This window comes from Megascapheus bottae, chromosome 34, assembly GCF_031878675.1.
Source record: "Megascapheus bottae isolate mThoBot1 chromosome 34, mThoBot2.hap1, whole genome shotgun sequence".
NCBI lineage: Eukaryota > Metazoa > Chordata > Mammalia > Rodentia > Geomyidae > Megascapheus > Megascapheus bottae.
The window spans coordinates 2,988,867-3,001,098 of record NC_143542.1 but is presented as its reverse complement, the minus strand read 5'-3'; the positions used below and the strand labels follow the sequence as shown (position 1 = coordinate 3,001,098).

Genomic DNA, 12,232 nt, shown 5'->3' with positions numbered 1-12,232 from the left:
TCATGTCTGAGTATTATTTCTTATGCAAAATAGTTGGACCAGAAGTGTTTCATTTTATATGAAATACTTTTTAAAATTCTGCAATGGTTATATAGATTACATGTCAAGTATCTCTGACCTGAAAATCCAAAAAGCTCAGAAACATGAACAATTCTGAATGTCTTCAAGATGCTTTGCAAGTTTCAGAGTTGGGGGCTTTTCAGATTTCAGGTTTATGGACTACAAGAGCTCAGCCTCTCACCAAAATCTACTTACGCTGTGTCTTGACCACGTGAACATGTTCAATCCATGCAGTATGATAACCTACAATGTTGGGGTGCTGGAGACCTGCCAGGACTTTCACTTCCCGTAGCACCTTAAAAATAAAAAAGCAATTAAATTACATGTTCATGTATCAATAACTTATTCCAAAGCCAAATAAAAAAAAAAAAACAAATTTTAGTGGAGATGACCAAACTGCAATCCTCAAATCTCAGTCTCCTAAGTAGATAGGATTATAGGCATGAGCTACTGGCAATTGTTCTTTTTATATCCTATTTATCATTCTCTCCAGAGTAAGAAAAATTAATATACATGTAACATATTAATGGATTATCTACATTAAAAATATCACTCAATAGGATATACACATAATACATAAAAGTATAGTCAATATTTTTATTTTTCTTCAGTTTCTGGAGATCAAACCCAGGTTCTAGAAAATGTTAGGCAAGTGCTCAACCTCTACGCCGAGTTCTCCCAAGCCCTGAGGTTTTGTTTGTTGAGACAGGTCTTGCTTTGTGTAGCCCAAGTTAGCCTTTAGTCTCAATATTCCCATCCTCATCCCTCCCCAGGTGCTAAGGTTATGGGCCCAAACCACCATACCTGGTTTGTCACTCCTATTTCATAAGTTGGGGACAGAGTGGCTCAGAGGCAGAACAACTTGTCCAGAACAGGATAGCATGTCAGAGAGAAGTCTAAGATCTGAGCTGGCCCTGAGCTGGCCTCATGCCTTCTTTAGAACAAGCTGCACAGTATATAAATCATTTATATAAAAATAAACAGGGGCCGGGAGTTTGGCCTAGTGGTAGAGTGCTTGCCTAGCATGCACGAAGACCCTGGTTCGATTCCTTGGTACCACATACATAGAAAAAAGCCGGAAGTGGTGCTGAGGCTCAAGTGGTAGAGCTCTAGCCTTGAGGAAAACCTAAGGACAGTGCTCAGGCCCTGAGTTAAAGCCCCAGGACTGGCAATAAATAAATAAAACCGGGCGTGGTAGCTCACACATGCTACACAGGAGGCTGAGATCAGAGTTCAAAGCCAGCCTGGGCACTAAGGGTACTAAAGAACGTGAGACTCTTATCTCTAATTAACTATTAGACAATGCGAAGTAGGGCTGTGGCTCAATGGGTAGGGCAGTAGCCTTGACCTGAAGAGCTCAGGGACAGTGACCAATCCCAGAGTTCAACTCCCATGACCCACAAAAACAAACAAACCAAGGCTCATGGCTCACAACTGTAATCCTAGCTACTCAGGAGGCTGAGATCTGATGATTGCAGTTCGAAGCCAGCATAGTCACTAAAAGTCCATGAGACTCTTATCTCCAATTAATCACGAGAAAACCAGAAGTGGTGCTGTAGATCCAGAAGTAAGGCAGTAGCCTTAAACTGAGGAGCTCAGGGATAGTGCCCAGGCCCAGAGTTCAAGCCCCACTAAACAAATAAGCAAGCAAGCAAGCCAGATGCTATAATCCTAGCTACACAGGAAGGCCGAGTATCACAATTTGAAGCAGTACAGGTAGAAAGTCTTTAACTACCAAAAAAGCCAAAACTGGAGTTGTGAGCAGTGAATTCAAACCCCAGGAAATAATAATAATGCTTCCTCCACTGATCCTGAAAATGTGTCAGAATGAAGTACCTATAAAAAAATTAAACTGAATAAAAATTTTGATATTTACTCTATATTGTCTTAGGAAACCAACAATCTATACCACATACTCTTTGCCAAATATATACAAATAAATACACAATAATTCTTCCCCCCCTCCCCCATTTCTTTTCACCAGTTCTGGGGCTTGAACTCAGAGCCTAGGCACTGTCCTTTTTCACACTTTTACTCAAGGCTAGTACTCTGCCACTTGAGCCACAGCACTACTACCAGCTCTTTCTGAGTATGTGGTACTGGGTAACCGAATGTAGGGCTTCGTGCATGTTAGGCGAGTACTCCATCACTAGGCTACACTCCTGGCACCTAGAATAATTCTTTCTAAAGAAACTAAATGGGGCTGGGAATTTGGCCTAGTGGTAAGAGTACTTGCCTAGCATGCACAAAAACCCAAGTTCGATTCCTTGGTATCACACATAGAAAAAAACCAAGTAATAGAACTTTAGTGTTGAGAAAAGCCCAAGGACAGTGCTCAGGCCTTGAGCTCAAGCCCTAGAACTAGCAAAAAAAAAAAAAAAAACTAAATAGTAATAGTGAGGTTTTGCAAAGCCTGGTCAGAAACTCCTGGGCTCAGGAAGAGTCTCCTGCCTCAGTGTCCTGAGTAGTTGGGGACACCACATAGGCATGTCACCAAGCCTGGCTCTGATTATTCTTAAAACCTTACCTTCATACAATCTGTTTTAGTTGCACCCTTAATCAGGATTTTCTTAATTGCATAATGCTGACCATCTAATTTATTCCTGACCTAAAAAAGCAAACAAAAGACAAAGAATTAAATCCCATTAAATTTCAACTGAATGAACAAGTTCTTCTAATCCAAGCTTAGATAACCTAAACTAGCCAAAGATAGTAAATGAAACTAAAGCCATGTCTTCCTTCTGCTGCTCTTAGAGGTCAGTCCTAGTCTGCTGGATCAGCCATTCTGCAAACTACACTAAGTCCAACACCCAGAGGCTCCACATCTGGAGAAAAGCTAGCAAAACTATTAAGCACCAAAATACAGCACAACATTTTAAGTAACACTTTTCTTGAAATGCCTGTGTCCTTCCCTGGAGCTTCCTTTAGTAACACTGTATGTATGTGGCACTAGAGTTTCAACTCAGCATCATGCTTGCGAGGCTGGCATAATACCACTGAGATATGGGATGCCTCCAGCCCTGTATTATTTTTAGGATCAGGTCTTATTTCCTGCCAGGATTGTGCCTAAACTTCAATCTACCCATGGTTAGGCCTCCTGAGATTGAGTGGTGAGACCACTGGCGAGCACTATTTTCTACAGGCAAGCACTACTTTTTATCTGTGGAGACAAAGTCCTTCAGACTTCTGACCAGGCTGGCTAAGTACCAAATTCTTCTCAGTTTCATTCTCTCACCTAGCTTTGAATAATAGGCATACACTACTGTACCCAGCCTTCTTCTTTGCCTAAAAGCTGGAATGACAGGCACAAAATTCTAGTTTCCAGAATCCACCTAAAACATCCAAACTGGGCAAAAAAAAAAAACAAAGAAAACCTGCCAACTTCCTTATAAATGCTAAATGCTGATGAAAAGTAAATATTCATGATTTTTAGGAATTCCCTACCATTTGTATTATAGTAAACACCTTCTGAAAATGCACAGATTTACAGAGTAGCTGTCAAAATGAATAAGTGAAAAACAACCTTGTATACTCTCCCATATCCACCTTTTCCGAGGATGGCTAGCTCCTCAAATTCATTTAAGTAACGCGAAGTTTGTGCTTCAAAGGCTATTTCTCTGGTTCTAAAAGTTGACAAGAAACACAGGTCAATGTTAAACTCAAAACCTTTTCAGGATAAGCTCATGCTCAATGCATTAGAAACCTGTCAACCTCATGTATGACTAAACTGCAAGCAATTGGAAAGAACTGCCAGGAACTTTTCATTCTGGATGATGAAAATGTTACCTAAGGAAATCAAGGCTGCAATAAAAATAGCGGTAGTACCCACCTACAATCTCATCTGGGAGGCTGAAGCAGGAGGATTCTGAGTTTCAAGGCTAGCCTGAGCTACACAATAAAGGCAATCTCAAAAATATATAAATAATAAAGCAAAGGAGGTCAGCAGAACCAATTTCAAGAGCTTCCCAGTAACTAGTATGATAGTTCAAAATCCTTATCAAAGTTTCACAAAAGAAATCCTCAGGAATGGGGCGAGGAGTTTGGCCTAGTAGTACAGTGCTTGCCTAGTATCCATGAAGTCCTGGGTTTGATTCCTTGGTACTACATACCCCCACCCCAAAAAAAAAAGAAATCCAGAAGTGGTGCTATGGTTCAAGTGGTAGAGTGCCAGCCTTGAGAAAGCTCAGGAAATGGACTAGGAGTTTGGCCTAGTGGTAGAGTGCTTGCCCAGCATGCACGAAGACCTGGGTTTGATTCCTCGATACCACATACATAGAAAAATCCAGAAAGGTGTCGTGGCTCAAGTGGCAGAGTGCTAGCCTTGAGGAAAAAGCCCAAGGACAGTGCTCAGGCCCCTAAGTTCAAGCTCCCAGACTGGCCAAAAAAAAAAAGGAACGAAAGCTCAAGGATAGTGCCCAGGCCCTGAGTTTAAGAGCCCAAGAACTGGGACTAGCAAAAAAGGAAAAAAAGAAAAGGAAAATCCTCAGAGGGTGGGGAGTTTGGCCTACTGGTAGAGTGCTTGCCCAGCATCCATAAAGACCCAGGTTTTGATTCCTCAGTACCACATACATAGAAAAAAGCCGGAAATGGTGCTGTGGCTCAAGTGCTAGAGCTCTAGCCTTGAGAAAGCCCAAGGACAGCACTCAAGCCCTGAGTTCAAGCCCCAGGGCTGGCAAACTCTCAGGAAGATCAAATAGTTGATTAGGACAGTTCAGTAACAACACACACTCCAGCTTCTTAATGATGTAGACCCATTACACATTCAAAAAGAAAAATTTGGAGCTGGGACCATGGCTTAGTGGTAGAGTACTTGCCTAGCTTGCATGAAGCCCTGGGTCAATTCCTCAACATCATATACACAGAAAAAGGCTGAAAGTAGTGCTGTGGCTCAAGTGGTAGAGAACTAGTCTTGAGCAAAAGAAGCTCAGCGACAGCACCCAGGTCCTTAGTTTAAGCCCCAGGACTGGCAAAAAGAAGAGTACTCAACACATACCTGATTTTCGTCATGTAAGAACTGTCCTCACAAGGATCCTAAAACCAAAAATCATTTTTAGTAACAATATTGCAAAGTTTCCTAAGGATTCTACTAAAATATCGTAAGAATAACCCCAGATGCAAAAAAATAGCACTTTTAATATTACTTAAGTGTTTATAATTGAAAATGTTTCAAGACAGAATTTGCCGAAGAGCTCCATGGGACATGCTGACTTGACCTTCCGTCTATACAACTGACCACACATAACCACTGACATCACACACACACACTCATGTGCACATGTAGGAATCGCCACTGCTCCCTCCCTACTCCAAGCCACATCACCTGCTGATGCACAGCTGTATCTATTTCCTGCTTCTGTCCTTGACATTCTACTCAGCAGGTGTAAGTGACCTTGTTAAAAGCCCATCAGATAGTGTTATTCCTAAGCCCGAAGGCCTGCTATGCTTCCCACCTTACTCTGAGTAAACAGACATTACAATGGTCTCAGGATCCTGTCCCGCTATGCCTGCTCCCCTTTCCTCTGCGCCTCTCCCAAGCTCACCCTCTTCTTTTTTGCCAGTACTGGAGCTTGAACTCATGGCCTGGGCACTGTTCCTGAGCTGCTTTTGTTCAAGACTAGCATTCTACCACTTGAGCCACAGCACCACTTCTGGCTTTTTCTGTTTATGTGGTACTGAGGAATTGAACTCAGGACTTCACATATGCTAGGTAAAGCATTCTACCACTAAGTCACATTCCCAGCCTCCATACACAAAGTTTTGAGATAGTGTCTTACAATGCAGCTCAAGTTGCCTTCCATGTTCCTGCCTCTGTCTTCCAAGTGCCGAGATTACAACCACATTATTACCTGGCCTAAAATTGTGTGTGTGTGACAAATACACAAAGACACACATATCCCTTCTGGTCATGGAGTTTGACCTTGGGATCTGGAAGGCTATGAACTTGGGATCTGGGTGCTATCCTTGAGCACTTTTTGCTCTACCATTTTGAACCACTGCATCACTCTTAGTTTTCGAGTGGTTAATTAGACTCTCAAAGACTTTCCTGCCCAGGCTAGTTCTGAACCAAGATCCTCAGATCTCAGCTTCCAGAGTAGCTAGGATTATAGGCGTGAGCCACCAGTGCCAAGCTTATACATATTTTAGAACCTGCTGTGTCATTAGGAATTTTAGAATACTTTAAAATACAATCAGATTGGGCCAGGAGTTTGGCCTAGTGGTTAAAGTGCTTGTCTAGCATGCATGAAGACCCAGGTTCCATTCCTCGGTACCACATATATAGAAAAAAAGCCAGAAGTGGTGCTGAGGCTCAAGTGGTAGAGCTCTAGCCTTGAGAAAGTCCAAGGACAGTGCTCAGGCCCTGAGCTCAAGCCCAGGACTGGCAAAAAAAAAAAAAAAAAAAAAATACAATCAGATTGACTCGTTTTCAGTGCTGGATGTGTAACCTAGGGCACTGGGCACGACAGGCAAGTGCCCTACACTGAGCTAGCTCAGTAAAACCCATGCTAGGATTTACCTGACGGACTCTTTCTTTTGCAGATCTCATCAAATGAGTGATGGCTCTGTTGTGATGCAGTCTCAACGAGCTGAACTCATCGCTGCACGTGAAAGACGACAGCAGACCCATCTTGATAAAGGTCTGACAAAGCACTGTAAGAAAAGCATGGAAAACTGCTATTAGAAAGGCCATCCAAGCCAGGGCCAGTGGTTCATGCCTGTAGTCTTAGCTACTCAGGAAGCTGAGATCTGAGGATCACACTTCAAAGCCAGCCAGCCCGGCGGCTAAAGTCCTTAAGAGTCTTATCTCCAATGAACCACCAGAAAACCAGAAGTGGTACTGTGGCTCAAGTGGTAAGAGTGCTAGTTAGCCTTGAGCTGAACAGCTCAGGAACAGTGCCAAGGCAAAGTACCCTAAGAGCGAAGAGTAACAGCATATACACACAAAAACCTTCAGGAGAAAAACAGGGAGGCCTATATGCCCAGTAACCACAGCCACTCTGGGCAGTGGGGCTCGCCAGCCTAGGTGGCATCAGCAGTACCCACCGTCTGCTATGTGAGTCATTTGTCAACCACACCTGATCATTAAAAGACTCAGCTCATTTTGAAAGGGTAAGAAATATAAACAGTCTCTTGACATTTCACACACTGCACTTTGGACGACAGACAACAGGATAGCCAAGGCAGGAGTGAAAACATCTGGTAAGTTATAATGAAAGCAAGGATGATTCTTTTCAATATGGAATCTCCAGCCAACATACAAAAAAACATGGATTAATTGAGTATAATATACGTTCTGGCTTTTACTCATTCATTTTACTCATTTACTCACAATTTTTAAAAAAAAAAAAACAATTGTTAATGCACAACCTGCTTCTCCAAAGCCATGGCAGCTAGGTAAGCACTACAGTGCTTGTACAAGCTCCACTAGAAAGCCAAGTTCTCCTTACTTACATTCAAACACCTGTTTAGAGTGAAGTGGGTTTGGCTCATGCACGTGGCTCAAGTGCTCCAGCAGAGACACCAGCAGTAGTTGGTTTGCAACTACGAAAGGGAAAGTTGGCTGTTGCAGTGGTTCTTTTAACACTTGGAGTTCTGCTGGAACATCTGACTCTAAAAAAGTAGAAAAAGAAATTATTTTTGGTACACCTGTCTTACAAAAACAAATCTGCAAACTCTAATGAATGAAACAAATTAACACAGAAATAAAAAGCAAGAGTAGTTCTGCTGAGTAGGTTAGGGCATTCTTAACAAGGTGCCTACTGGCTCATGCCTAGAACCCTAACTACTCGGGAGTTTGAGATCTGGAAGTTTATGATTCTAAGCTGATTCAGGAAGAAAAATCCTTGAGATTCCGTCTCCAAATTAAGCAGCAAAAGGCTCAGCCAGAAGTGTGGCTCAAAGTAAAGAACCAGTAAATCAAGTGAAAGGACCCGAGTTCAAACTCCAGCACCAGTATACAAAAACACAAAGAAAGACTTTTTGGAAATGAATCTGAGTTGAATTCTGGGACCTAAAGGGCCAGCAGCCAAGGTCACAAGGCAGAGGGAAAACAGTAGGCAGCAATTGGGACTAATGAATGAATAAGCTAACATAACAGGAAACAAACTATCAAGTGGAAATAGGATGGCATCCTTCCTAAAGCTCCAAATAAAGAAGGCTGGCAAAGGGAAGAAGGAAAGGATGGAACACTTCTGCCTATGAAGCAGAGGTTCACATACACTACCTCCTTTAGTTCTCAAAAAAAAAAAAAACAAACAAACAAACCCTGAATAAAGTTTTAAACTCTCCCTTCTCTCTAACAACACCGCCGCTGCTGCCACCAGCTTACAAATAAGAATGCTGATTCTGGGGACCGGGAGTTTGGCCTAGTGGTAGAGTGCTTGCCTTGCATGCACGAAGATCCAGGTTTGATTCCTTGGTACCACATACACAGAAAAAAAGCCAGAAGTGGTGCTGAGGCTCAAGTGGTAGAGCTCTAGCCTTGAGAAAGTCCAAGGACAGTGCTCAGGCCCTGAGCTCAAGCCCAGGACTGGAAGAATCCTGATTCTGATGCACAGAAAGCTGTGAAACCGATACCCAAGCCCAAGAACAGCTATCACTTGCTATCACTTGGGTCACAGCTCCATTTCTGGCTTTTTAGCGTTTAATTGGAGATAAGATTCTCACAGATTCTCACAGAGCTGGGTCCTGGCAGCTCACGCCTGTAATCCTAGATATTCAGGAGGCTGAAATCTGAGGATCATAGTTCACAGCCAGTCTGGGCAGCAAAGTCTGTGAGACTTATCTCTAATTAACCACCAGAAAACCAGAGTATCCTCCTTTGGTCTCATTGTGTGTGAATGCCTAGGGCCATGTAGAACGTAACATGTCCTGGTGTATTTGACAACTAGCTTCTACATATAAGAAAATACATGCCATTTGTCTCTTGGACCTTAGAATACATTCTTACACAGGCAAAAAAAAATAGATAAAACTATTTAAGGGAACTATTTAAGGGTTAGGATAAGCAAAGTGAAGGAGATAAATTACTACACCAAAGAGGGAAAAACAAGTCCCAGAGAAGCAGTGGCTCACACCTGTCATAGCTACCTGGGAGACTGAGGACTGAGTTAGGGAAGATCAATTCACAGCCACACAAGACCCCTTAATATGCAGATATTAGATCCGAACAGTACAACAGTACAACTCAATATTTGGGTATCCAAGGTTACTGACATGGTCTTGGAGATACAAACATAACTACATAGACATAAAAATCTATGATGGGCTATATACGCTATAGACATGTTTTATTACATATATTAATATGTATCTATGACATACCACATACATAGAAAAGGCCAGAAGTGGTGTTATGGCTCAAGTGGTAGAGCTCTAGCTTTGAGAAAGCTCAAGAACAGTGCCCTGAGTTCAAGCCCCAGGACTGGGAAAAAAAATAGCCAGAGAAGGTGGCTCAGGCCTATAAACCCTGCTACATGGGTAGATCAGAGGCTAGGTTGGCTACAGCAAAAAAGGCAAAACCTTGTCCAGCAAAAAGCTGGAGGTGTGGCTCAAATGGCAGAGTACTTGATTAGCAAATACTGAATTCAAATTCCAGTACTGCTCCCACAAGGAATGGTATGGCAGAGGTATTCATGAGGGTGAAAAAGTAGATTAAGAGGGACTGTCAGGGCCGGGAGTTTGGCCTAGTGGTAGAGTGCTTGCCTAGCATGCACGAGGACCCTGGTTCGATTCCTCAGTACCACATACATAGAAAAAAGTTGGAAGTGGTCCTGAGGTCCAAGTGGTAGAGCTCTAGCCTTGAGAAAGTCCAAGGACAGTGCTCAGGCTCTGAGCTCAAGCCCAGGACGGGAGGGGGAGGGAGGAGACACACGACGGTCAGAGCTGAACTCAATTAGAAGTATCTTGCAGACAAAAGATAACTACTTCTTACACCTCCTAAAACTGGCCCCATTTCACATATTTTATTTCACTCTCCTGTCAACTACTAAAGGTCCTGGAAGTGCCATGATTTTCAAACCCAGGATTCTATCATGTATTTCCTCTCTGGCCTATAGATGGCTGAAAGAAGAAAACAAACAAAATCACAGCAGGACCTGCCTGTATGCACATGAGCTACTCATTTTAATTGTTAACTTAGTAGGAAAAGAAAAGGAATGTCAAAGAGGGACATGTAAAACTTGCTGTATGTAAGACATCTTAAAGATTCACAGATTTTAGTACAGCATCTATACCTGTATGTACAGGACAAGAAAAATATAATTTAGATAGAGCCCTTATAAGCTAATAAGATGATGAAGTGTAATATAAGCTAATAAAATGATGAAGTGTAATTTATTCAACTAGGTTTAATATAACCAGTGATTATTGGCATAAACATTAAGATAAACAACCGCAAGAGTCTTCCCATCAGACTGGCAGCTATTTAAACGCTTGGCACAAAAAAGTAGGCACATTCAAACACAGAATAAAGGATAAAGAATAAACCTCTGCCAATACTTTATATAGAACTTTAAATTTGCGAAGTTTTGACCTAACAGTTCTACTTCTGGAAACATATCTCAAGGAAATTAATAAAGCTCAACAGATATAGGTGTACCAGGTGTTGAGCAAATTGTTTAGAATATTGGGTGTTTTGTTTTTTCCGGTCATGGTCTTGAACTCTGGGCCTGGGAGCTATCCCCGAGGAAAATTGTTTTATTGTGTGCTCTTTTCGTTGATGGTACTGGGATTTGAGCTAGCTTTGAGCTAGCTAGGCTGGCCCTCTACCACTTGAAGCATGTCCCCAGCCTTTTTTTGCATTAGTTATTTTTAGATAGAGACTCAGACTGCTAGCCTGTTTTAGCCTTGGGTAATGATTTCCTTCCTATGACTCCTATGCACTTGGGATTAAAGATATGTGCTACCCTGTTAACTTGTTTGTTGATGTAGGGTCAACATTTTTTACCCTGGTTTACCTTGCCCCAATCCTAAAGCTCTTTACCTCCCAGGGAATCACAGTTATAAATTACCATACCCAATGAAACATCATTAAACAAGTTATATACACAAAATAGAAAAGTAACTATAAAGCCATTAGAAATGATACTAGATGGAAAGACAACCATAAGTAGTTACTACTAGCTGGGCAATGGTGGCTCATACCTGTAATCCTAGCTACTCAGGAGGCAGCGATCTGAGAATCGAGGATCAAAGCCAATTCATCTCCAAATAACGACACAAAAGTAGAGCGGTGGCTAAAGTTGTAGAGGGCTAGCCTTGCGCAAAAGAGATCAGAGACAGTGCCCAGGCTCTAAATTCGAGCCCCACAACCAAAATTAGTTATTACCAATTTAAACATGGCTAATAAGGATGAGGTGAGACAGATTCAAACGTGAAGATATAAACCTACACAACCTTTGCTATTCAGGAGCCTGAGACCTGGGGACGCTGGCTCAAGTTCTCGCCTAGCAAGCATGAGGGATTAAGTTCAAATCCCAATCCCACCAATAGTAGAGTCAAACAAACCTTTAATAATTCAAGAAAATAGCAAAGCATGGTAGTACAGGGTTGTAATTCAAATTACTTGGGAGACAGAAACAGGAAGTGTTGAAGGCCAACCCAGATAAAATGCTGAGGTATGACTCAAGTAGTCTAGAGTGCTTGCCTAGCAAGCTTGGGACCCTGGATTCAATCCCCAGTATCTTACACTAAAGAAAGGGAAAAAAGATACCAAGTTAATGACTTTTAAAATCCAGTTAGAAACCCAAATGAAAAAGAAATGATGTCTAAAGCTGAAACCTCTCACTTTACAATAGCAGTCATGAGCAAAAGGGGGGGGGGGGACAAAGGTTGAAAGATGAGGCAAATTTCTCCAAAATAGTAAGAAATAAAATGCAGATCCCAGTTGAACTAAAGTTCTAGGCTCTTATAAGCACCATGTGAGTAAAACAAGGGTTAAGCTAACTCTTCTCAGGCAAGTATGCTCAGAACCATCCTTTATTTGACATAATACTTTAAGAAAATTTGTGACAGATGCAAAAGAAATGAATGAACCTGATGCTGACTGCTGGTCTTCCTACTGTACCCTGTTCAAAGGCTTAGGCTTAATTAGTACAACCAATTGTTGAAATTACATGTTTACCAACCCCCATCCTTTTTTTTGGTCAGTGCTAGAGACAGGGCCTAAGCACTG

At 42.0% G+C, this 12,232-nt stretch overlaps 1 protein-coding gene across 3 annotated transcripts in view; it reads right to left on the bottom strand.

Annotated features, from left to right (window-relative positions):
• Positions 1-12,232, bottom strand: part of Eif2ak1 (eukaryotic translation initiation factor 2 alpha kinase 1) — a 32,204-nt gene that overhangs the window by 17,678 nt on the left and 2,294 nt on the right. For all 3 annotated transcript variants that reach the window (XM_090324247.1, XM_090324249.1, XM_090324250.1), the window contains exons 2-7: positions 7,510-7,668; positions 6,575-6,708; positions 5,054-5,091; positions 3,584-3,683; positions 2,588-2,668; positions 256-355 (exon numbers count right to left, since the gene is read on the bottom strand). In XM_090324247.1, coding sequence (XP_090180373.1) covers positions 256-355; positions 2,588-2,668; positions 3,584-3,683; positions 5,054-5,091; positions 6,575-6,708; positions 7,510-7,668 — 612 coding nt within the window. The remainder of the gene's footprint in view (positions 1-255; positions 356-2,587; positions 2,669-3,583; positions 3,684-5,053; positions 5,092-6,574; positions 6,709-7,509; positions 7,669-12,232) is intronic.